Genomic DNA, 26,362 nt, shown 5'->3' with positions numbered 1-26,362 from the left:
AACATATGGTTCTTCATTCCTAGGGCGAGGCCTAGCATCTGCATTGTTTGGGCAATGACGTTTAATGTGTCCTGGCTCCCCGCAGGCAAAACACCCTTTAGCCTTACATTCCCCTTCTAACCCGCGAGGTCCCCTCTGCTGTACAGCCGCGGCCAGGAGAGCAGCCACTCCCGAGTTGGAGAGCGGCCCCCCTATCTCTCTGCATATCCTAATCCAGGCGTTGAGGTCCTTGTTCTTATGAGGAGCTATCGCTGCCTTGCACTCCTTTGTACATTGCTCAAAAATCAGCTGTCTTACCAGCGGTTGAGCCACTCCCGGATCAGGAAATATCTTATCGGCAGCATCTTGCATTCGGGCCACAAAGTCAACAAATGGCTCTGTGGTACCCTGAATTATTTTTGAAAGACACAAGGAGGCTGTTCCGGCACCACTTACCTGTTTCCAGGCGCGGAGCCCTATGGCATTGATTTGTTCATAGACAGCGCCGGGGAACTGGGTCTGGTCATCAGCGTGCCGACCTTCTCCCATAAGCATTTCCTTGTTCCACCCCCGGTTTCCCCAATTGGCGTTTCTCTCAGCCTGCTCTGCAGAGAACTCTGCGTACCAGGCTCGCCAATCCAGGTAACTGCCCGAGGGCAGACACGCCTTTGCCAGCTGAATCCAGTCCGCGGGGGTGAGGGGCCCAGAAGACAGATTCTCCAGCATGGCAATGGTGTAAGGCGCAGTCGGCCCAAAGGTTGTAACTGCATTTTTAAGTTCTCTAATCTGCTTTATCTCAAAAGGCTCCCATACATTGCGTCCCTGGCCCATAGCTACTTGTACAGGAAATATCCCGTAGGGGCCACTATCTATCCCAGGTGGATGTACCTCATGAGACAAGCGTCCCCCCTGCCAAAGCCGCCTGTAAAAATACCGACCCGCCGGCGGCGGAGCATAAGACAGCGGCCGTGATTGGGCGGAAAATGGGGGCCCGTGCATCACTTCCTGTTCTGGCGAAAGGGGAGAGAGCTCCCAGGCGGCCGCCTCGTGGCGAGGAATCGCCTCCCGGAAACGGCCCCCAAGGTGGGGCGGAAGGCTTCGCCTCCCTCTCGCGCCGGGGAGCGCTCAGGAGCTCTCTACTCCTCCGCAGACCAGGTTGAGCAGAGCGCAATTCGCGGGGCAACGCTGGAAAAGAACCCTGCGACTCCTTATTGAGCGATTTAGGCTCCTGACAGCTGGTCTCTTTGGCCTCCTTGCCATTCAACTTTCCCTCGTCCTCGGAGTCAGACGACTCCGAGGCTAGAGCCCCGTCCTCCTCCTTAGCATCCTTGTTCCCCTTGACGGACCCCTCTCAGGAGCTCCCTGACTGGGCCTGCTCAGATACCCTGCGTACTTTTGTAAGCTCTTGAGAGCTTTCTCCACAACCACCCTCGCTCTTAGTGTTGCTACCTAACATGTTTCCCATCTTTTAATATGTTACTCACCGCGTGAGGCCCAAGGAATCCGCCACTTACGCGTGAGCCTGAGGGGAGTCTAAAAGCCCTGTAGGTGCGCGCCACCCAGAGCCCAGGCTTATCCCCAACTCACCTGTCTCGCAGCTCTGTACTGGAGCGTTGTCCACTTCCACGTCTCGGGGGTGATCAGTCCCCGTACGGGCCACCAAATGTCGATGTCCGCTCCCGGCCGGCAGGAAGGACACACGACAAAGTCTGGTAGTGGACAACCTTTTCTTTTTATTTTCCTTCTCCGTACAGCCTGCCCTGGGTTCTCCCAGCTGAAGCCTCCTCTGGTCCGCTCCCCGCGGCTCCTTTTGTGCTTCAGTCTGCCCCAAAGCCTCTACCGGTCCGCTCTCCGCGGCTCCTTTTGTGCTTTTACTTCTGGGCTTCTACCTGGCTTCTTCTTCCGCCCAGGGGTGGCACCGGTATATATACGGGTACAGTGTCCAATCATGTTAAAGTAAGCAAGGCAAGCTGATTGGCTAACATCATCAGTTGCCAGGCAGACTATATTGTTGAGCGGGTTGTTTACGCGGTAAGCAGGAAACTAACATATTCGATGGGAGGGGTAATCTACCTCAGGCTTTGCTCTTTACCACAGGCCGCACGTCCGCCGCGCAAGGCGAGCTATCACAGACGCGGCTCCCAACAAGTAGCAAGTAAGGATCTCCTTTTGGTTCATTCTTTCATAACTTGCTGCTGGTTTCAATGTGGAACAATATAAGCTTACTTGCAAGCCATCATTTTATTTGTGGTTCAAAATCTTCAGCGTAACGGTGGTGATCTCTACTGACCGGAATGATTGTCTCCTTCGTTCCAGTCTAATAAACACTGGGTGGAGGGGAGAATGGCAAAGAACCACAGAGCGGGAAGTAAGATAGGTCATTTGGGGTAGGGATCTAGAAGGCCAGGCTTATTTTTGGAAGGATGTGTACCCTGTGTGTTGTTAGCTGCAGGAGAATGGGAGATGAACTTGGCTGCAGGTGTGGTCCGGGGGTGGCAGTGGCAGCAGAGACACCACGTGGGCGGCGCATCAAGGTGAAGACAAGGTCGGGAGAAGGAAGGCAGAACTGGCTTCAGCCTGAGAATTGTTCATGCAGAAGTAGCTTCCTGTGCCCCCATGGAACCCATGCAGTTGTTCTCGCTGTCCTCCCTGAGGCCAGCTCAGGCTTGCATTCATATTTCTCCCAAGAAAAAACACTAGTAGAGGTTCAATGACCCCATTGGAGGGATTTTTATTTGTTATAATTATTAAACATGCTAAAATCACAGAGTAGCTATTCCATTTCTGCCCTGACTTCGCAGGGGGCAGGTGGGAACTAATGGAATCACTTGGCTCGCACAGCCTCGGGACTGGGGGTTTGGGGGAGTAGAGTTGAGGGTTAGAGGTAGGCAGGTTAGCAAAGCCCCAAGAATCTTTCATGTACTGCACTTGTAATGGCCATAGCCTGTGGTTTTAGAGATCTCCCCATTCTTGACTTTTCTTTCTTCCCTGAATCCCCTCTATACCTTAATTCCTTGCTAATGGCCTTAGAGCCTATTCTGCCTCTGCCTGTTATGGTCTTAGACTGGATGGTGAGTGAAAGTTTTCTTTGCCTCCTTAGGTGGGAGCTAAACTGTTCAGCATGCACTAATGTGGTAAGCTGCTAGGTACAGGTCTGCCTGGGGAAAAGGAGGCTCCAGTCCCCACGGTGACTTTGATCCTAGGAAGTTGGAGGTGGTGGGTGGAAAGATCTGGAATGTCACATGAAGTGGGAATGTTGTAACCGGCAGACAGTGCCTCTGCCCCAGTCTCAGGTACCCTATTCTAAAGGCTCCTCCCTTTTCCACATTGTTGATAGGGAGTGGGGAAGGGACCTGTCAACCTGAAAGCCTCTTATGCTCCAACCCCACAGGGCAGACCTAGGTACTTAGCCCAAGGAAAGACTGGTTCACCCTTAGGGAGATGGCTGCCACTGAAGTTTTCATCTTCTCCATGTTCTTTGTGCCTCTACTGCTGTGATGGCTTCAGAGTGTCAGAGAAAAGAGTTTAGAGCTAGGTTGGCTTTGCCTCAGTGAGAGGCTAGAGGGACAAAGGGCCAAGACACATGGGAGTCAGGGCTGTGGAGAAGGGAAAAGAAGGTAGCAGCGTGAAGGGCAAGACTGGCCATTCAGGGGCTAGGGTCCTTTTTCCTTTTCTGGAATCGCCGGAACTTGCCCTGAATGGCAAGAGCAGCCTTCTCTGTCTCCGGTGCCGTCAGATCGATGTCAATCTCCTCCTCCTCCTCAGCCTTCTTGGCATTGCCAGCTTTCCCTGTGATGGTTGGATACAATTGATTAGTCCACCTGCTCACTTGACCCCTGTTCCTTGGGCCCCAAATACAACCGTTAAGGGGCTCCTCCAATCTTTGCTAGGATTATGGGTGACTGATAATTCCTCTAGAAGCTTGAATCACAATACTTAGGCTGGGAACCCACTACAGTTACTTTAGGAGTAGTTTTGCTATTTTGACAAATGTCTTCAATACCATTTATCCCTAAATCCTACAGTTCAGATCCCAAAAATACTTTTCCCATACTTTTGCTAATTTTTCTTTCTTTCTTTCTTTCTTTTCTTTCTTTCTTTCTTTCTTTCTTTCTTTCTTTCTTTCTTTCTTTCTTTCTTTTTTTTCTTTCTTTCTTTCTTTCTTTCTTTCTTTCTTTCTTCCTTCCTTCCTTCCTTCCTTCCTTCCTTCCTTCCTTTTTTGTTTTTGTTTTGTTTTTGTGAGACAACATCTCACTATGTTCAAGCTGGACTTCAACTCACTTTGTAGCCCAAACTGGCCTTGAATTTACAGCAAGTCCCCTATCTCAGCACCCCCAGGGCTGGAATTACAGGCATGTGCCACCATACCCAGTTTTGCCCCTAATTTCTGATGGAGACAATGACCAGGATTACCTGATGAGTTTCTTTTTATCATTGTACTGGCCATCCCAAACCACTGCAGACCTATTAGCTTCTAAAATAAATGAGGAAATACTGAAAGGTTTTCTTCTTAAAAAGAAGTGGAGGGGCTGGGGATTTAGTTCAGCGGCATAAGCGCCTGCCTTGCAAGCAGGCAGTCGTGAGTTCGATCCCTGGTACCGATAAAAAGGAAAAAAAAAAAAAAAAAAAAGAAGTGGAAAGAAGCTTGTAGATATTCTTATTCATCTGAGGTCTAACTTTTGGAGATTACAGATTTACATCCCTGTTTGTCTTCATGCCCTTACCTTCACATGCTCTGCAAGCTGCTTCCCCCAACCCTACTCACCTTTTTCCTCTGGGCCAGATGCCTGGTTGGTTGCTGGGGATGTTTTGGTGTTAAGCTGAGGGAAAAAAAACAGAATATTAGACATTTGTGGGACTACTAAGGTACCATCCCCTTAGGTGCTCATGCTGTTTATGATTAGGCACATTCTCTTGGTCTTTTGAAGAAGTAGGTCTTGAGATCATGGAGAGAAGAAAAATCACTCAACAAGTATTTACTGGTGCTAGGGAAATGAGAAAGGACAAAACAAAGAGACCTGGTCTTTGTGGAGATTAATCTAGTGTATTCTCAGACAAATAAGTAAATAACATGACTACAATGTTAGATAGTGATACCTGCTATAGAGAGAAGGCAGATAGTAAGTGTAGGGGGGAAAACAGGAATTGAGTTTTACACAGAGTTGTCTGGAAAAGCCTATCTGACAGATGGCATCTGAGCAAAGAACTGAATGAGATGAAGAAGTAAAGGCTGTGACAAGCGCTTGCCAAGGCAATGGGTGAATACATGATTAGCTTGTCTGAGGAACAACAAGCAACTGGCGTAGCTGGAGGAGAGCAAGGAAGGAAGAAAGATGTATGCAGGGGAAATCAGAGCTAACCAGGTGGGCAGATTTTCTGTGCACTAGAAGGGTACAGAAGCTGCTGAGACAAAAGCTTCCCTGGGGCAATCTCCTGGGGCAGTCTCCACATGTCAGGGGAGATAGATGCTGCGGCCTTTGTTTGGCTTTGTTCCTCACAGCTCCAAAAAGAATCAGGATCTTGATAAGTTCTATGAGCTGAAGTTCAAAGCTTGGCCCATTATGAACCAGTTTGGTCCCTCAGCACTTATACAACTCTCCAATTTTTCATCCGTAAAACCGGAATCAGCCAGCACCCCTCCACAAGGCTCCATGCCCAATAGCACCACTGTGGTAAAGATACCAGGGACTCCTGGGACAGGAGGTCATCTCAGCCCTGAGAACAATCAGGTATTGATTAAGAAGAAGTTATAGGACTTAGTAAAATAAGTGGATCCTAATAAACAGTTGGATGAAGATGTGGAGGAGACACTGCTACAGATGGCTGATGACTTTATCAAGAGCATGGTAATGGCAGCCTGCCAGCTTGCTCAGCATCGTAAGTCCAGCACGCTGGTCCAGCTGTATCTAGAGTGCCAGTAGAACATGTGGAACCTAGGATTCAGCTCTGAAGAAATCTGGCCCTACAAAAAAGCTTGCACCACAGAAGCATATAAGCAGAGAATGGCATTGATCTGGAAAACACTAAGAAATAACATACAAATAAACCAAGCATGGTGGCTCACACCTGTGATCCTGGCACTCAGGAGGTTGAGGCAGGAGGATCATTGTGAGTTAGAAACCAGTCTGGGTTATACAGTGAGTTCAAGACCAGCCTGAATTGCAAAGTGAGACCCTGTCTCAGAAAGACAAAAAAGAAGAAGAAGAAGAAGAAGAAGAAGAAGAAGAAGAAGAAGAAGAAGAAGAAGAAGAAGAAGAAGAAGAAGAAGAAGAAGAAGAAGAAAGCAAGCAAACAAGAAATAAGTAACACACAGGAAGGCCAGCCATCTAATCCCTGGAGTTTGTTTTTTAAAATGCTTTACAGAGAAGCATATATTTTTTTATTAACAGTGCAGCAATATCTATAATGATTGAGAAGATCTACCAAAAGAATAAAGCTTCCTACCTCTACAAAAAAACGAAAACAAAAACAAACAGGGAGGGTACAGAAGAAGCAAAAGATTCATTCAACAGGTATATCAGGCCCTAGGATGTACTGTTCTAGGCACTGAGCATACAGCAGAAAGGAAAAAAAAAAAGGTCCTGGGACTCACTGAGCAAACATGCAAGTTAATGACATGCTAGGAAAGAAAATAAAATCAAGTAGTCTTGGAAGGTGTCTCTAAAGACTGACACTGAGTAGAGGCTTTAATCACCTACAAGAGTGAGCCACATAAATGTCTGTGTGAAGAACCTTATGGGCAGATAAGACAGGAAGGAGAAAGTCATGACGCAGGTCGGTGCCTAGGATGTTTATGGAACAGTAAGAAACCATCATGGCCACAGCTAAGCAAAGGAGAGATGATAAAAAATGAGGCTGGGGACAGAGCCAGAATTCATCCTTGACCCTGGGCAAAGAGTGGATTTTTGTCTAACTTGAAAGTCAGTAGAGGTTTGAGGGCAGACAAAAACAGGCTGGGACATGTTTTTCAAGGATATCTGTGACTGATGGGTGAGAATAAACTGTAGAGACAAGAAAGAAACCAGGGGAAATAATTAGGAGCATCTTGAGGTGACACCAACTAGGATGTATTCACACTTCAGAGAAGTTTCATGGTAAAATAAGCTGGATCTATTTTTTGTTACAGAGGGTCATAGGAAAAGACAGCAGAGAAACTGGAGAGTAGCTGGAGCGACTGTGGGCTCATGGGAGGGTGTTTGTTAAGACAGGAGATTAAGTGTATTTGAACGATGCTGGAAATGATTCAGTAGAGAACAAAAAAAATGATCATGGAACAGAGAGAGAACAATTATCCAAGGGAAGTCTTGGATAAGCAAGAGAAAATGGACTTCATGCATGAGTAGAGGGTTTGGCCTCAGACACAGAGAAACATCATCTACATTACAGAAATGAAAGTACAGAATGGACGCAAGCATGGTGGCAGATTCGGTGGGAACGCCATAGGAGTTCAATTGTTTTCCCAGTGAAAGGAGGACAGTTGTCCACTGAAAGTGAAGAAAAGACAAGAAGCGTTAAAGACTTGAGAGGGGGAGGATGATGAGAGACATGATCATCTAAGTCAGAGAGTGAATGTTTGAGAAATAGAGCAGGATTGGCTGACAGTAAAAAAGAACCTCTTAAGGTAGATGGCCACAGATTTAAAGGTCAAAAAGATATTGTTATCTCCCAGGGAAAGTGAAGCGATAAGGAAAGTACCCAAAAAATATTCATTGAGCATTTACTGTGAGACAAACATTATTCAATTTAATCCTCTGAAGTATCTGAAGGGTCACCCCGCTTTATAATTGAGGAAATAGGCTTAGAGAGATGGCAAAGATTTTGCTCCAGGTCAAGACACACAAGTAGAAAATAGTGGACTTGGTTTTGGAATCCAAGAAGACTGACCTGTCATTCTCACACAATCGAGCTGTACCACCCCTGCAAAACCAAATGCTGCCATATTGTCACAAATACACAAACATGTCGACAAGTACTGAATCTAAATGTAAAGTATATGGATATGTATGAATTCTTTCAAGTAAAATTTTCTAATAAGGAGAAAATAAAAATAAAATGGTGTTTTTAAAAGGCTGATAGCATGGTGTATTTGATATAAGATTATGTCCTACATAGGTTATAAGCCAGGCACAGCAGCACATGCCTGTAATCCTAGCTACCTAAGAGGCTATGGCAGGAGGATTGCAAATATAAAACTAGCTTTGGCAACTTGGCAACCTTCTTTCCTTTTTCCTTCCTTCCTTCCTTCCCTCCTAACTTTGTATCTTCCTATCAATCTATCATCTGAACATTATCATTTTAAATTCTGAAAGAGCATATACAAAAGTGTTCCTGAAAAATCTATGGAATTCCTGCTAATCTCTCTTTGAGTGAAAAAAAGCTTCTATAGGAGGCTGGGGATTTAGCTCAGTGGTGCAAGCACCTGCCTGGCAAGCATAAGGTCATGAGTTCAAACCCAGGTACCAAAAACAAAAACAAAACAACATAAAAAGCTTCCATAGAAAGATTATTTCTTTTTCCTTTTTTTTCTTTTTCGTTATACTGGGAATTGAACATAGTCTTTGCACAGAGCTACCTCTGCAGCTCTTTTTTTATTTTTATTTTTTTATTTTGAACAAGGTCTCTCTAAGTTACTAAATTGCCCAGGCTGGGCTCACACTTTTGATCTCCTGTCTCCTGGAGTGCTAGGATTACAGGTGTGCATCATCCTACTTGGCTAGGATTATTCCTAAAACTCTTGGGAAACTGGTCTAATCATTGCTTTTTCTCTTCCTGTGATCTCCTTGGGATCTTTTTATTTTTGGAGTCAGGGTCTTGCTATGTAATTCAGGCTGGCCTTGAACTCACTATGTAGTCCAGGCTGGCCAGGAATTTGTAGCAATCCTGCTGCCTCAGCCTCACAAGTACTAGGATTACAGGCCTGTGCCACCATGCCTGGTTTATAGGGGTCAATTACTTTTACGTTTTGCACATGAATGAAATAATATCCCAGTACTTACAAGATGACACTTTATACTACGGCATTCTGTCATCATTAAGAGGTCTGTCCACACTGCAAAAGTGTGACATGGACGAGGTCTGCAGTAATAGGATAAGAGTCAAAGGTCTCAACAAGAGACATGAGTCAAGAGGCAATTTCCACTTCAGGGGCATCGGCGTGAGGATCACAAGTTTGAGTCTAGGCTGGGTAACTTCAGTGAGACTGTCTCAAAACAAAAAGGTAAGGAAGGAGCTCAGTGGTAGAGTGCTTGCCTACCATGTGTGAGGCCCTGGATTCAATCCCTAGTACTACAAGGAGGAAAAAAAGAGGCAAAAACTGTAGTCTCATGATCTCTGACTTCAAATTCTACCTTTCTCTATTGTCAGCAAGCCCTCAACTCTGATCCTTATTTTAATAATCATGTTTCTGCCTGTGTCTAACTAAGCCTTTTCTCGAATCCATCAGTACTCCCTCATCCCACTTGCTCCCCTTTAAAGGGAAATCTCAAGCCCATTCTTTTTTTGGGGGCGGGGGGGCGGGGGGGGGAGACTTGAACTCAGGACATTGCCCTTCCCAGGCAGGTGCCAACATCATTCTAGATATCTCTCCTCAGATGACTCTTTCTCTACTTTGCTTTGTGTATCAGTGGACCTTGAGGACCCCCTAAACAGGGGTATGTGTCAGGACTGAACACAGGGCTGCCATATTCCCTCTGTCCTGCCAGCTGCCTCTTCCTCAGCCTCTCCTGAGATTACCGACCCTGGAATGGAATAATGACGCAGGTGTCATCTGACTCCCCAGGAGTTTCCAGCTCCACTTAGGTTAAATTTATGAAAGGTCAGAATCTAACCACCCCGATCTCCATGGGGAGAGGCCAGAAGACAGTGCTGCAGAGAATAAAACCCCTCTTACAACACCCCTTGAAGTCTCCCTCCAGCTGCTGTTGGAAAGTAGTGTGCTAGAGCTTCTGCCTCCTGTTCCTCCTCTCTTCACTCTCACTAGCCAGCTCTCAAAATAGCCAGTGTGGACACTGGATTTCTGGATTTGGGTGTGATTGGAGGTAGGGACAGTTAGGTCACAAGCTATTGGCTATCATCTTCTATGTGGTCCTCAGTCCTTCCCTGATCTCCGACCTCTGCCTCAGCCCTCCCAGAAACTCAGCTACTGTAAATGAACCAAGATCCTCTGATACATCCACTTGCAAGCCACCAGACTACCATACTTCATGTAGGCACAAAGGCCCGCAAGCCCACATACTCTCTGGAGCACCTCTTACAAAAACTCACACCTCTAGAGGAGTGATGCTTCACCCACAAGAGCTATAACTTGTCGGTGTTGCTCAGTCTCTCTCAGCCCCTCATCTTGTCAGTACGGATTACAAACCTCTCAGGGTCTCATATACTCTTTTCAATACTTCACTTTTCTGACCATAAATAACAACAGTGAAATGGTTCGGCAAATCCTTCCTTTTCCTTGCAGGACCTAAGCAGGGGACCTGGAAAGCGTCAAGGACTTCACAATATTACCTCACCTTATTTTACATTAATAATCACCTGTCTCATACTATGATATGAGACACTACTGGTGACTTCTCTATGTACTTTAAAAACACACACTGAGTCATTGTAAGAGCACTATAAAATTGTTACTGCTATTATTCTCATTTTACAGATCAGGAAACTAAGGTTAAGAGAGGTTAGTTTTTTTTGTCTAAAGGTTACAGAGCTAGGAAGTCACACAACAGTCAGGCAGCTGGCTTCCGAGCCCAGCCTCTCCATCCACAGTCGCCAACACTTCCTTCATGTCCACTCCCCAGGGCATGTGGGGAACAGGCTCCTGTCCTCCCCTTATGAAGGCATCTTGCAGGTCACGTGAGGACATGATCCAGACCACACCTACTGATTCAGATTGCTGCTCTGCTGGTTGACCTGATCACTGGATTCTGACTTTTGTCCCCCATGCCTCCTCCATGGGTCTCCTGATCCACAATGGGCTGACCTCTGGGGGACAACTACAGCCATGGCGTTCATTCTTTACCCCCAGGGCCACATCCAAGCCCTTCAGAGTCAGAGCGTTCCACGAGCAGGATCATCTCTCTTACTTCTATCCCAGTGGCCCCCTGGCCTACCCTCAAGTCTATTAGCCCAAGTTTCAAGTGAGCTTGGAGCTTGTTCAGTTCAGTCTCACTGCCCACACAGGACTAAATGGTTCTCACTTCTCAATACCTACGGAATGCTAATTAGCAACTGCACGGCCCATCAAGGCTTGCCTTTCCCTGGAGAGACCTAGTTTCTTTCCTTGCCTACCTTGCTGCATCCTTTTCCTCCTCACCCATGGGCCTGATTCACAACAATGTTCCACTCCATCCTCTTGGCAGTGGCTGCCAATTTCCCAGGAGTCCTCTTTGATTCTTTGGTTTCCTTTGCAGCTGAAGGCTGTAGACTCTCCCTTCCCATGGGGAAGCAGAAAGTGAGGCCTCCTGGTTTTAGTTTTGGGTTTTGTTTGTTTTCAGTATTGGGACTTGAATCACTTTGGGAGTGCTAAATTAACATTCCTAGCCCTTTTAGTTTTGTCTGAGACTTGCTAAACTGCCCCAACTGTGTGGGATATGGTGATGCACACTCATAATCCCAGCACTCTTAAGGCTTAAGGCAGGAGGACTGCCACAAATCTGAGGCAGCTTGGGTTACACCATGAGTTCAAGGTCAGTCTGGACTATATAACAAAACCTTGTCTCAAAAAAAAAAAAAAAAAAAAAAAAAAGCCCTAAGTGGCCTTGAACTTGCGATCTTCCCACCATAGCTTCCCCAGAAGTTGAGATTACAAGCATGCTCCTGGATTTTTCTTTAGGCTTTGAGACTACAGAGAGGGACATGACACAGTCCTTTCTTTCCCTAGTAGTTTCTATTTCCTCCCCCTTCCAGCAAAGGGAATGACCCTGTCTACTTTTTCTCGTGTAAGTGTTGGAACACTCAAGGTTTAGGACTACTCTTTGCTGTTCTCTCTTCCTAGATAATTTTACCTGCTCCTATAACTTTAGCTATCACTACTCTGTCAAATACAACAAGGGCTGGCAGGCTGCCTGAGGCCGCATATGCCAGTAACTTCAGTTTTGGGGGCAGAACATTGTGAGTTCAAGGCCAGCCTGGAAATCTTATCTCAAAAAACAAAACAAACAAAAAGAACAGAAATTCTGCTGGGCACGGAGGGATGGCTGAGTTCAAGGCCAGCCTGAACTACATAGTGAAACCCTGTTTAAAAAAAAAAAAAAAAACAAGCTACAGTGCATGGGTCAAATCTGATCTTCAGCCTGTTTTTGTAAATAAAGTTTTTCTGGAATACAGACAAACTCACTTGTTTACATATTACCCATGCCTGCTCTGGCACTATAGTGGCAGAGTTGAGAGCATAAAGCTCACAAAGCCCAAAGTATATTCTTTTTTTTTTTTTTTTTTTTGTCTTTTTCCTTTTTATCGGTACCAGGGATCGAACTCACGACTGCCTGCTTGCAAGGCAGGCGTTTATGCCACTGAGCTAAATCCCCAGACCAAAGTATATTCTGTAATGGACCAGACTATTCTATCTGGTCCATTACAGAAAAAAGTGACAGACCCTTTCAATAGAATTTTCTGTAATAGAAATGTTTTAGCCAGGCATAGTGGCACATGCCTGTAATCTCAGCACTCTGGGAGGGTGAGACAGAGGATTACAAGTTCAAACCTAGTCTGGGGAACTTAGTGAGACCCCGTATCAAAATAAAGAACAAAAAAGCTGCTCAGTGCAAAGATCTTGGGTTCAAGGCTTAGTAGTGGGTTCAATCCTGGTAGCACAAAAGAAAAAAGTAAGAAAAGTTTTGTATCCGTGCTATCTATTATGGCATCCAATAGGGACATGTGGCCACTGTGTTTTTTAAAATGGGCTAATGCAGGGCCCGGGATTTAGCTCAGTGGAATAAGATAAGCACCTGCCTGGCAAACATGAGGTCATGAGTTCAATCCCTGGTACCACAAAAAAATAAAGTTGGCTAATGCAAATTAATATTTTATTTTATTAATTAAGATGTAAGTTAAACAGTTACATTCAGCTAATGGCTACCATACTGAATAACACAGAACATTATTTCTATTCCAGCTGTCTAATCTGAACATTCAAGCATCTTCACTTAGATGTTTTATAGGAACTTAAAACTTCATGTGCCTCAAACTGAATTCGTAATCCGAGCCACCCAACCTAATCTTCTGCAACTACCTTCCGTTTCATCTACTTACACTAGCCAGGAACCTGGCAAGTGTTCTTCAAATCCTTCTTTCCCTCACATTGCATATCAAATTCAATATTAATCATCTTCTAAATATCTCTTAAACTATTTACTTCTCTCTACTGTTGCCACCCTGCATGAGTCCATTTAATTTGTCATATCAAAAATCTGCTTCCGAAGGTGTGGGAAAGGGCATTGCTTCTGCAAGTGTGCCTGGGAAAGAGCTGAAGATGAAAGGAAGACCCTTTCACGAGGGGTTACTCATCTTACTAGTATTATAGTTATTGTGCATTTGTCTCCCCTTTCCTATAATCAGCCACCTCTAGATTTCATTTCCCTGAAAGCATGGTCCGTATATCCCATTTACTTGTGTATCACCTGTAAAAACTGTGACCCATATCTTGCACTGGTAGACACGCAAAAGAAACATGTAAATTAATAAGCTTCAAATTCCTGGGAGTTGCAAGGTGTTCCATTGAGTGGTGCCACACAGAGTGGGGTTTACACCCTGGATCTGCAGAGACTGTCTGTTCAGATCCCAGCTCTACTATTCTTAGCTATATGACCCTGAGTGAATTACTAAACCTTGTCACGCAAAGGTAGCATACCTGCAAAAGAGAAACATCTATTTTGAAAGATGGAATGAACTACAGAAAAAATATATAAAGTTACAGATTAAATTAAATTATTATTATTCTGAAATAATATAGTTCTGAACTCTACACAAGAGTAGGTCTAGGTCAGCTTATGGCTTGTCTTTCTAGCATTTGGGAGGCCGAGACAGGAGAATTGCTGGGAGTTCAAGGCCAGGCTGACCTACATAGTGAAACCCTGTTTCAATAAATAAATAAATTGTAGAGTACTGAAATCAAAGTGTGGTATTACCATGCAGTAGACCTTCACTAAGTGGGACTGAAGGAATAACCGGGACTGTTCTAAGGACTCTTGCACTTATTCTGCTACCATACGGTCTTCATGAATGATCTTCTTTGACTTGAATCCTGGAAAAGCCCATTCTCCCTGTCTTCCCAATGTCTGTCCCCAAGAATAGCTGAATAGCTTTCAACTTCTGGTAGCTCTTTGAGTCTCAGGCTCTGTCTTCTCTTTCTCTCTTCTCTCTCTCATTATAGAAAACAGGAGAAGATTAATGATTAAAAGCACATCAATCATATCTCTCTTGATCAAATCCTTGTCCCCCTTTGTATGGCACAGATGATCCTGTGTCTATTCCTCGCCTTATGAGGTAGTATTGTCTTAGCAAAGCATCTGAAGACAGTCGAAGCTGTGGGAGCTCAGGTGCTGTTTTCCATTATGCTACCATTATGGGGAATATGCACCCTATAACTCTGGCCCAGACACCCTGCTCCCTTCTCTCACTGAGTTTCTTTCTTCCTTTGTTGCCTTCCTCTTTAATAGCGTTACCACAGCAACCACTGCCACCAGAAGAGGAAAGATAGTGTCATACTCCCTCTGCTCCAAGCAGCAAGTTAGCACTAAACCTGAGAAAGGTATATTCAGCTTTCCTCAGACTCTCCAAACCACTGGGTTCTTTAAAGAGGGGTCACAGGTGTTCAAAAGCAATAAAGAGGAATAAGGATCCTGGGCCAACCTAATCTGTACATTTGCATGATATAGCCTAGATGCTATGCAAATGAGAATACAGGATGAAGATGGCCAGAGTCAGTTAGTTTAAATAAACAGACACAAGTACTAGGAATTCTGTTTTCAACTTAGAGCAGAGACACCTAAAAGAGGTTGAGTCCTTAAAAGCCTAGATATGAGCCTTCTTGCCTGTGGGTTGACATAAATCCTAGGCTTCATATACTAACTGCTTGCTCTTAGGGATACAGGAAATAAAAGGGAACAGGAGCTAGTGGCTATGCTTCCCAGTGGTGACAAAGAGGCTGCATCTCTCCTACTCCCCAGGGATTTTCCAGCCCTGCCAACAGTTTCCTCCAATGTCAAATGAAGGTCACCACTGAAGGACCTTCTACAGGCCTCTGGGATCCCCTGGTGCCCTGGATAACCCTGGACTGCTGTTTTTGGAGCACTTTTGGAACTGTTTCAATTCTTCCAGTGCAGCAACCAGCTGCAGTCCTCAAACAGCTTCAGAAAGACTTGCTCAAGGTCACCCTCAAGATAATAACAGAAAGAAAAAAAAAAAAAAGAATTCTTACTCCAGGTTCTACATATACATATTCCTCTCCCATTATATGAAGCCCAGCCTTGTATCTTAGATGCCTCTTAGAACCTCAACAGCCTCTGCTCCTAAAGCCCCTTGATGTGTCCCTCCCCGCTTAGACAGCCCCTACCGTTTCCTGAAATAGCAATACCCCCCACTGGAGTCAGAGGCAGAATCCACAGCCTATGCCAGCTTACCGTATGCAGTGAGTCAACAGCCCCAGCCCATTTCCCCCAGCATGTGTGCATGGGCTGCACACTTTAATGAGTGGTTATTTGTGGCAGTCTGCACACAGCTTGGAGCTGTGCCTTTACCCCAAGAAGGGGCCAGGGGTTGGGGGAGAGAGAGTAGTGCCAGAGCATCATTTATTACTATAATCTTCAACCCTGCATCCTACCCATGGTGTTAATGTACTAAAATAAACTCAGGAATGCCCCCCAGAGCCTACAAAGCAAACACTCAGCTGGAAGGCTTTGTGTGGGTGGGAGGGAGGCTACACAGAGGACACCAGCAGGATGATAAGTGGCACCTCTTTTCCCTCCTTTCCCTCCGTGGAGGGCTGGAAAACCCAGGTGGGTCTGCTTTTAGGAGTCCACCCCAAAGGGAAGCAGAAATCAGACATGCTTTATCCAGATGAGTGAAAAGAATAGGATGGAAGGTGCAGATTTCTTGCAAAAAAGGTGTTTTATTGCATTTTGATTTATCTCTGCAGTATTTGAATTGAACCCAGGGCCTTTGCTCTGAGTTGAATTCCCAGCATTTTTTTTTTTTTTTTTTTTTTTTTGTACTATGGATCAAACTCACAACCTCGTGCTTGCCAGGCAGGCTCTTATGCCGCTGAGCTAAATCCCCAGCCCTTATTTTTTATTTTGAGACAAAGTCTCACTAAATTGCCTGGGTTGGGCTTAAATTTGAGATTCTCCTACCTCAGCTGCTCAGAGGCCTGGGATTATACGTATAAACCACCACATCCAGCAAAAAGTGATTTTGAATCTGCTTCTGATTTAGCATAGTCTCATTGTTAAAATAATAATTCTGGGGCAGGTCAAGCCATTTTGATCATCAGATCTGGAATATGAATTTAGAAAATCATGCACTTAGGATTCTGTAATCCTAATGAGGTTTCATTATTTAACTTGATGATTTAATTTTTTTTTTAATCTAACCTAATTTTTCTTTCTCCTTTTTGTCTTTTCCCTCTGAAAACCTTCATACTGTTCATCTGGAAGTCAATTGGCCAATGAAGAAAAGCTGAATGTCCTACACCTGTTTGGTTACTAGATACATGAATTTTACTGCTTTCTTGCGCTCCATCTTCCAAGTCGAAAACATACAAAATAATCTAATTGCTCTGATAGTAACACCCTAGATTTCAGAGAGAAAACCTGCCCTGGGCCTTGGTGCTCTGCAGTTATAAGACTCAGTCACAAGGGATGGACACTAGAAACTAAGAAAATATGAAAAGTAAGGCTAGGCATGGCGGTGCACATGAGTAATCCCAGCATTCGAGAGGCTGAGACAGGATGATTGCTGCAAGTTTGAGGCCAGCCTGAAATACACACTAAACTCAAGGCCATTCTGAACCTCGTGAGATCCTCCCTTAAAAAAAAGAAAAAAGAAAGAAAGAGAAAAAAAGGCCTCTACAATTCTCTTTTTCTTTATTCCTACCAGTTTACCTGCTTCACTCCATCATATGCAGTGCATTCAATTTTTTGGTACTTTTTGTTGTTGTTGTTGTTTTCCCCATACAAAGGATCAAACTTCAGGGCCTCACACACGCTAAGCAAACATTCTATCACTAAGCTACATCCTCAGTCCCTCGATGAACTCATTTTTAAGATGACTATGCATCTTTATGATGGATAGTATCTGCCCTGCCCAATACTCTCCCAATATGTACCATGTTAGTAATTATTCCATATGGGACTGGGGATTTAGCTCAGTGGCATAAGTGCCTGCCTGGCAAATGTGAGGTCGTGAGTTCAATCCTCGGTACCAAATATATATATATATATATATATATATATATATATATATATAATTCCATATGGATCTTTCACCTCTCTCATCCTATTGTTCAACATTTGTTGAATGACACTGTTTATATTTCTTGTAGAAAGCTCTATAATACTTTATATTCATGAGAAGTGGCCTATAAATTACTTACCATTCACTGGTGTGACAAGTTTAAAATGTCCCACGGAAAGTTCTTTTGGGATGAGAAGTCAGCAGAATTGTGCCCTAGTCTTGGTTCTAGTCCTGTGTAAACTTAGATAAGCTTAGGATCTCCTGTAAAATGAGAAGATTGGGCCAGATGATCCTTAGAGCTCTTAAACAAATCTAAATTTAGGACACTAAAATGTTTTGATATTTTATTTGAGGTTATCTTGATGAGAGATACATCTGACTTTCTATCTAAGTTTATTTTTTTTCCATGACAGAATGGGCTCATGAAAGACTGTTTGGAAATTTAGAAAAGTAGAAAGAAAACAGGAAAAAAAAGAAAGAAAGAAAGAAAGAAAGAAAGAAAGAAAGAAAGAAAACAGAGGAATTCACAGAGCCACCACTCTGAAGAGACAATCATTGATCTATCTTCCTCTTTCCACCAGCAACCCAATATCCACCACTTCCATAGTTAAGACCGTTCTCAGGCAAACATAAAAGATGCATCAGGTTTGTGTATTTGGATTCCAGTTGCTTACTGAAGGACTGCCTTTACTTAGTTACTTAGGGTTGCCTGTCTCATGGAGACTTAATATTCTAAGAGGTTAACTGATCACAGTCACCACTTGGATAAAAGAGTCTTCTACATTCCCATGTTACAGGATGACAACATCATCTACTTACTACCAACCTGAAGCTACAAATCAAGCAGCTAAAGCCAACAGCCTAACTGCGTGACCAGGAAAGGGATGAGCAAGCTTGAAAACCAAACTCTAGTTTCTTTACTTTGGAAGACAGATGCTTCCAGAGGTTGAAGGTATTCCAATAACAAGTAGCTATTCCTTATATGCTGTATGTCCAATATAACTATCATCATCATAACAAATATCAGTGGGAGAAATTTGGTTTTCCTCCAGGTTCCTCTGTACCAGGTTCCCTAGAACAGAAAACATAACCAAACTGTATCACTGTGACTGAATTTCCTCTGTGAAAAAGTTGCATACGCAAACAGAGGTGCACAGAAAAGTGTGACATCCCATGCCTTTTAGGTAAGGAGAGAGCACCAGTTTTAATGATCTAGTTGATCTATCCCTCACTCTAGCCCCTACCAGCCAAAGAACAGGAAGGTATCATGAGGACAGTCACAGTAATCCATGATCCCACTTCAGCAGAATGACTGCTGGATCCTGGGATTCCTCCAGCTACATTCCTCACAGATGAGAAATTCCTCCCAGAAGAATTACAGTTCTGCATTAAGCAGCCAGCTATACTGCATGGGAGGAATTACAGAAAAGAGCGCTCAGGCACTGACTGCATCCCTGGTTCCTGTCTTCACTGAAAGCAGGGAAAGTTATTAAACTAGAGGAGACAGACTGTGATTCACAGCAATCAAGACCTGCCTGCAGCTGTGAATGCAGACAAGCTGGAGATTGTCTCTACAGCTCCTCTATGCGCCAGCACACACTCTCAATGCTCTGCTGCAGTACTGAGTGACAGCAAAGGGCCACCAAAGCAAAACAGAGAGAGATAAAACTCCCCAGCAGCCCCCACCAGAACCCCTGTAATGTTAGCTGTGCTAGGTCTGGAGGCTCCTTCCTAGTTTTTACTCTTTACTTGAATTAGAAGCCTCTTAAAGACATGCCAAATCCTCTCATTTCTTGTAGCTTCTCTGAAGCAAGGAAATAAGTGCATTGGGGAGATGAAACTTATGTACGCGCAGAGTACCCAAGGCTTTCCTGGCCCGGGCAACTCAGCCTGAAAGAGGAGACCCATGGGGCTGGGCTGAGAGAATGGAGCAGTTCGGAGTCTCCCTAGAGCTACAGGGCTCTAGGCGACACTTCCACTTTTCATCATAGTTTTTAAAAGAGGAAGAAAACAAGCTGCAGTTGGCCTCCAAGGAAGCAGAGATTCCCCAGGGGATCTAGTTCAGAGACAGCTGGTCTCCATGTAACCCAGGTGGCTGCTTCTGGATGGTATGAATACTCATCCCTGAAATCAGGCTCCGCTCAGTAGGAGGCAGCTCTGTAGGCTAAATTGCTAGTTAGAACCCATTTGCTTTGACAGCCTAGGCTGCCAAGCAATTCTGCACACCCAGTTACATGTATCCACATCCAAGGATCTACTCTCACCACCCTGCTGAGACCCTAACTGAGGCACGCCAAGTTCAACTGCTGTCAGAAGGCGCCCAAGACCTGACTTCCCCCAGCAAGTACCCAATTGTGTCCCTGGCCACGAATCAGCTTTGTCACTCCACCTCATACCACTATAAGGACCAGCTCCCATACTGTGCCCTGCACAACGGCCACAGACTTCTCCCCTCAAACCACATGCTAACCACAAACCTTTATGCTGGAATAACAATTGGATAAACTCTCAAGGGATGACTTGGATTAAAATTTCCAGCTTTAGAAACAGCAGGGTGAGGAGGAGTGGTCCAAACCCTCAGTTAAAAGAGGGGAAAGAAAACCTCCCTTCTCATACTGGAGCTGAAAAAAAGCAAGAGCAGAGAAGGCTGCTTCATTTTTCTTTTTCTGCCTGAGACTACCATGGTCACAGTCACAACCAGTTTGAGGAACGGGAAACCACTTTGTTTCTTCTGCAGCCCCCAAGACTAGCTGAATTTTCCAGGATAAATTTAGAGGACATGGCAACCAAGACAACATAGCAGTTGGCACTAATTGGCTCCCTAGATAATGGCTCTTGGTGGGAGCCAACAGAACTCCTACTGACAATCTTCACTTTAGTGTCTGAACTCAGACCCAGCCTCCCAGGTCCTCCACTAACCTGATGTCCTTGGAATTCTTATGCTAGTTTTTGGTAATACTGTAACAGTAAAACACACACACACATACACACACACAGAGTGGGATAATAGCTAATACAGACTGAGTGCCTGCTCTGTACTAAGTACTTTTCAAAGTATTTTGCATATATGATTTAATCTCATTTACTCATTAAAACAACCCATTTTATAGATTAAAAAGATGAACCATATAAAAGTTTTATAATTTGCCTAAGGTCACATAGCTAGTCAATAGTTGAACTTGTGCCTGGTGTGCAGCTGAGAAGCTAGGCTGAACACAAGGGCCTGAGTACCAGAGAAGAACTTTAGAGGACAAGTTTGTGATTCCATTATCTGGACCAACTTCACTTGGAAAGAACAATCCACGAGATTGCAGGCATAGTCAGCTTTCCAAAGTCTCTGCGTTGACCACCACCATGGACAGTGTTCTTTGGAATGAGTAAATCAGCTGAAGAATCAAGTCTGGCTCCTAGCACCCCAAAGAGCCTGCCTGAAGACTTAGAGGTAAGAAGCGCTGCAGAGGGGAGACATCTCCTGTGGCGCTAGACATGCCTCCACAGCAGGGCTTCTAGTACCAGAAATGGTCCCTCCAATGTTCCCGACTGAATGCGTAGAAGATGCCACCTTCCCAACAGGGGAAAAGTGGTCATCCCCGGGCACCATGGCTGGAGCTCTTGCTGGTTCTACCTGAGCAATGCAAAAGCAACACAACTCTAGGAGAGGGTAGCTGAATGCCAAGAGGGGAATGAAGGAAACCAGCATCAGCCCAGAGCAGTAAGACAGGCAAGGGCAGCACGCCGAGATGGTTTCTGTCTTGGAGCTCATTCCCTCCCTCTAAAACCACCCCATTTGGGATGCTTAAAACACTCCTCCTTTTAACAGCTTCACAACACCCGGAGATGGGAGCTTCCCGGGAGGGCCAACGGGCATCCCGGAGTCTCCGAGGGGCCCGAGCCTCAGCCGAGCCTCAGCCTCCTCCCGCCGCAGCCCTCACCCACCCGGTGTGCGGGGCCGCGCCGCTCACCTCGCTCATCGCGGCTGCGGGACCCGAGCACAGGTGAGGCGCGGGGTCCCCGGGGGCGCGTGGACAGCAGTCGGGAGTCGCGGGCTCCGAAGGTAGGACCTCGGCTGAGCAGAAGTAGCAAGTTGGTGCGCAGAGCTGCCGCTTGGCTGCCAGCACCTGCGGCGCTCAGCGCCCAGCGCCCAGCGCCCTGCTCCCAGCCTGGGAACCCTGCGACCCAGTCCTGGCCCTCGCACCTCTGGGGGGCTCCACCTTTTATAACCAGTGCGGTACCCACCTCACCGCTCAAACCCGGCCAACCGGAGCGCCTCCTACCGCAGAGTGACAGCCCCTCGGATCCAATGGTGGCAAGTTCGGAGGCCTGCTGCATTTCCAAACTAGGGTAAGACAGAGAGCGGGAAGGAGGGGGACCCTGTCGTCGGGGGATGAGAGGACAGAAAATGAAGTAGGGAGAGCGATGAAGAGGGGCCAAGAAGTGGTACGCGAGAAAGGCAAGGAGCGAGAGGGAAGGAAAGAGCGTATGAGTTTGAGAAAGAAGAAAAACTGGACGTGGAGAGGTACGTGGAAAGCAGGAACCGGTGAAAGAAAGGAGTTAAACCAAAATGTGGCAAATTAAGATTGAATGGCGAACCTCGTGGAGAGGGAGGGGGAGGAGAAAGAGAGACTGGAGCAAAAGCCAGCGCTTGGTCGCAAATAATAGGTAAATTTTGAACTGCCTATTTGATTTGGAAGATTGTGGAGTTTAGGAGCTGGTAGACACTTGGATTCATCAAATGCTTTTCCCCACCCGAGACAAAATAAAAGGTAAACTCTCCAATGGTGGTCCTCCAGGGTCCATTTGAATAGATAATGAGCTTCCCTAAAGCTAATTTACAACTGTGTTTTCATTCAAATTCAGTCCAATAGTGTGCCCTCCATTGTGCCACTGCCTTGAAGATTAAAAAAAAAAGACACAATTTTCACCTATTGTTACCACTGAAATATGCAAATCCAATCTCCCAGAGGCTAGCTTGCACCTTCCTGCAACCAGGGAACAATATATCCTTTGATGGGCTATGTTTGAGTCTCCCTGGTGTAGGTAGCAAAGGTAAAAACCCACAATCCAAGCCAATCTATATGGATTATTCTCCAATAAGGCAGAAGTTACTATGCTTATAATTTTTAAGAAAAAAGGTGTGATAAGGGAAGTAGAAAGCAAAGAGAATACCTAGGTAAATAAACTTCATGAACTTCCTGGTAAATTCAGTTAGTAGTCCAGTAACTTTCATTTCTGCTTTAAGAAAATCTTTTAAATTCTCATATCCCTACTACTTCTGGACATTGTAATTTTACTTACAGCTTCAGCCAGCCAAAGCTGAATATTTTTAGCTTTAGCAATTACGCGCTTTTGACGGTATTTTTCATGGCCTGTTAAAACAGTCATTAATAGCTGAGTTTGTCTCCCGCAGCAGTCACTGATGGCTTCCCAACAATCAGATTTAGGTAAGACTTCAAATAGCTTTTGCTCAAGCTAGATCCTCTGTTCAGTGCATTTCCTTTGCTAGGTTGGAAAGAGAGAAGATGGAAAAAAAGATCACCTCTTTTTTTCATCCACCTGAGATCTTCTGGCTCTCACTTTCCAATGGGATCTAGTTGCCTGAGTTAATAAATTTCCAACCAGGCTAGATTCCACTCACTCAGTGCAGCCTCCCTACTCAGACTTCTCCCACCTTTCTAATGAACAGCTAATTAACTTTAAAAAGATGTCTTTAGTGAAATAGACTTCCCATAGTTCTTTTTTTTTTTTTTTTTTGTCTTTTTCGTTTTTATCGGTACCAGGGATCGAACTCACGACTGCCTGCTTGCAAGGCAGGCGCTTATGCCGCTGAGCTAAATCCCCAGCCCCCTACTTCCCATAGTTCTTAAACATCTGTGAAAAGATTATAAAGAGAATTCAAGATCCTAGATCAGAGATCAAGTTTTTCCTATAAACAACCAAAAAACAAAATATTTTAGAATTTGAACCATATCTGCAATCTGTTAAGACTCAGACCTCCCATTTGTAACTTGAAAGTAGCTGTGGACAGCTTGTGAATATATAGGTGTGTCTGTGTTCTAATAACACTTTACTTGTGGGCACTGAAGTTTGAATTTCACATCATTTCATCTGTTACTAAATATTCATCTTTTAAATTTTTAATATAAAACCATTCTTAGCTCACAGGCAGCTGGCCAAATTTGATTCATAGGTCATAAATTGCAAGCTCCTGTCATAGATGATTAAACATCCAAGGATAAAAAAATAATAAATTATATGATAGTAAATAGTAGTAGGTCAAAGAAGAAGGACATCAGCTAGGACCAAAAGTCAAAAGCTTCCAGGGGAAAACAAGATTTAGGTTGCACTTTAAAGGGAAGGTAGAAACTTAATTAATTTTGTTTTTTAAAAATAAAAGGTAACAGCCAGGCATGGTGGCTCACACCTATAATCCCAGCACTTGGGAGGCTGAGGCAGGAGGATCATTGCAAGTTCGAGGCCAGCGTAGGCTACAAAGTGAGCTCAAGGCCAAGCTGAACTGCAGAGAGACCCTGTCTCGAAAAGACAAAAATAAATAAATAAAAAATAAAAGGTAAGATCGAATATAGACAGGAAAGAAAATAGATGTCTTTCTCTGGCTTCTGGGTGATTACAAGAGAAATGTAATGAAAGAAGACTCAGGGTTATGATTAAGAAGTTTTGGAACATATGGAAGGGCCTTGATATCAGAATAAAGAGCTTAAATTTAGTGGGCATGAGGGGCTGGGATTTAGCTCAGTGCCTGCCTTGCAAGCAGGCAGTCTTGAGTTCGATCCCCCGGTACCGGTAAAAACCGAAAAAGACAAAAAAAAAAAAAAAAAAAAAAATTTTAGTGGGCATGGTGGTAGAAGCCTGTAATCCCAGTTACTTAGGAGGTTCTGGTGGGAGTACTGTAATTGTAAAGCTAGCTTGGGCAATTTGGCAAGACCTTGTCTCCCAAGAAAGACCCTGTTTAAAAAAAAAGATGGAGACCTGGAGCTGTAGTTCAATGGTATAGTACCTGTAAGCGTTACCAGCCAGGGTGCTGGGGACTCTTTCTAGAGATCTTTTCTAGGTTCTTCTTGTTTTTAGTAAAAAATTGGGCAAAACAAGCAAAAAGTTAGTGAGGTTTTACATTTATTAAAGGTAGGGAAAAAAACATGCTGTGCAGAGTGAGTGCAGGTCAATTAAAAGTAAAAAAAAGAAGTGTGAGAGTAGTCCGTTGTGAGGAGAGAACCCAGCGGCCAATCTGAATGGCAGCCATCTTTTTATCTCCCCTTCTTCAGGCTAAGGTCAGGTGTAGGCCTCTATCAAAAACCTACTTTAGTTCTCATGAGAAGAACTGAAGATAGGGCTTTCTTTTTTTTTTTTTTTTTTAATTTTATTTAAGGAGAAAAGAAAAAAAAAAGCAGGGAAAGGGTACAAGTTATACAGATTTACAGAAAAAAAATGAACAGTAGGAAATCACTAGTTAATGGATTACATATTGTCATCTTAGAAATAATTGTTCAAGTCACAAAATTAAAGCTTGTAAAGTGGACATTCCATCAATGATACTGCAAACAGTTCTGTTCATTGATCCAATAAAACTCTGTGATATCATTTTCTATCTTATACACTTAAATATACATGCAGTTATATAGTTTAGAGTACTTTCTTTTCCTCTCTTTTGTACCATGACTATTACACATTTTGGGTTTCATTGCTCCCACGGTTCTTAATACTTTTTTGGAAGAGAGTAAAACCAAATGTGACATAACAGAACAGAATCGGTCAAGTCAAAAGGGTGGACATAATAGATAATGTAAAAACATAATACAGGTGATCAACAATGGTTACCATAATGTCTCCCGCTATCTCTAATAGAATTGCCTATATCATTAGTTATAATACAATTGAACAAAACAGTAAAGAATAAAACCGACAAAACCAAAACATTGGAGACATTGTAGGTCTTCAAAAGTAGCTAAAAGTCAACAAGAATGGGCGTCATAATGAATCTCATTATCTTCACAGCTGATGCCTAAACTTTCGAACCTGATACTATCCAGCAAAACAGAATAGGGGAACATCAGTTAAAAACCAGATGGTGAGAGTAATACAGGGCTTTAAATCAAGGTAATGAAAAGTCAAAATGGGTTACTATAATATATCCTGCTATTTTTTTCCTTTAATTAAAAGGATAAAGATAAAAAAGTAAATAATGGAGTGGAGATTGAGATAAAAGAGGGCATAACAACCAAACAGCGCAGATCAAAACATAACCATTTAAGCAGAATAGTGTTTCACCACCAGATAATCCTAACCTAAAAGTAGTTACCATATTGTTTCTTTCTTTGAAATCCTTGAGTACAACTTCGTATACTGTAGCATTAAGTATATCAAAACAATGTAAAACCATTCAAGAGAATGACAGCATTACAGAGTATTTAGAATCGACTAACAGAAAATGAACAATGGTTTCTGTATAATCTCCTTGTCTTTAAAAGGTTTTTGCTTATACTATCGTACATAATAAAATCCAATAAGATACAGCCTATTTAGACCATTGGAGACAGAAGGACAAAAGCTAGATGAGACTTCAAAACAAGATGATACTAAATCAGTATTACCTATTAAGATGTCATTTTCTCCAAAATAGCTGTTCCTATCATCCAATCTTCTCTGCCTCATTTCTGTTAAGCTCTTTTTCTGTCAGTAGCTGTCAGTTTGTCTTCTTCATTTTGTTCTCTGCTCCATTTGTTGTGGCCTCCCCGCCACTATTTCTGGGTTCTTTGTATTTTTCTTTTTTTAGAATATCCTGCAATACTTTCTGTAGAGTTGAATTGGTGGTTGCAAATTCCCCCAGTTCCTCTTTATCCTGGAAGCACCTTGTTTTTCCATCAATTTCCAGGGACAGTTGTGCAGGATATCTCAATCTTGGCTGGAGATTATTATCTTTCAA

At 43.9% G+C, this 26,362-nt stretch overlaps 2 protein-coding genes and 1 pseudogene across 6 annotated transcripts in view; 2 read left to right on the top strand and 1 right to left on the bottom strand.

Moving 5' to 3' along the window:
* Window positions 1-2,681: 2,681 nt before the first annotated feature.
* Window positions 2,682-21,628, bottom strand: Pcp4l1 (Purkinje cell protein 4 like 1). The gene is made up of 3 exons (XM_063253560.1): window positions 21,387-21,628; window positions 4,745-4,799; window positions 2,682-3,768 (listed from the first exon to the last, which is right to left on the bottom strand). The coding sequence occupies exons 1-3, from the start codon at window positions 21,393-21,395 to the stop codon at window positions 3,626-3,628; spliced, it is 207 nt and encodes a 68-aa protein (XP_063109630.1). The 5' UTR covers window positions 21,396-21,628; the 3' UTR covers window positions 2,682-3,625.
* Window positions 5,475-11,099, top strand: LOC134476780 (transcription initiation factor TFIID subunit 12-like; annotated as a pseudogene).
* Window positions 21,629-21,774: 146 nt separating the features above from the next.
* Window positions 21,775-26,362, top strand: part of Nr1i3 (nuclear receptor subfamily 1 group I member 3) — a 28,097-nt gene continuing 23,509 nt past the window's right edge. For 4 of the 5 annotated variants that reach the window (XM_005002287.4, XM_063253555.1, XM_063253554.1 and 1 more), the window contains exon 1: window positions 21,775-21,940. In XM_005002287.4, the coding sequence (XP_005002344.3) occupies window positions 21,841-21,940 (100 nt within the window). In that variant the 5' untranslated portion in view covers window positions 21,775-21,840. The remainder of the gene's footprint in view (window positions 21,941-26,362) is intronic. The other variant, XM_063253556.1, reaches the window with a different exon arrangement.

The sequence above is a fragment of the Cavia porcellus genome, unplaced genomic scaffold, assembly GCF_034190915.1.
Source record: "Cavia porcellus strain 051 isolate PalLab524CR breed Dunkin Hartley unplaced genomic scaffold, mCavPor4.1 scaffold_7, whole genome shotgun sequence".
NCBI lineage: Eukaryota > Metazoa > Chordata > Mammalia > Rodentia > Caviidae > Cavia > Cavia porcellus.
The sequence above is the reverse complement of the archived record's forward strand: the minus strand, read 5'-3'. Positions and strand labels throughout refer to the sequence as shown.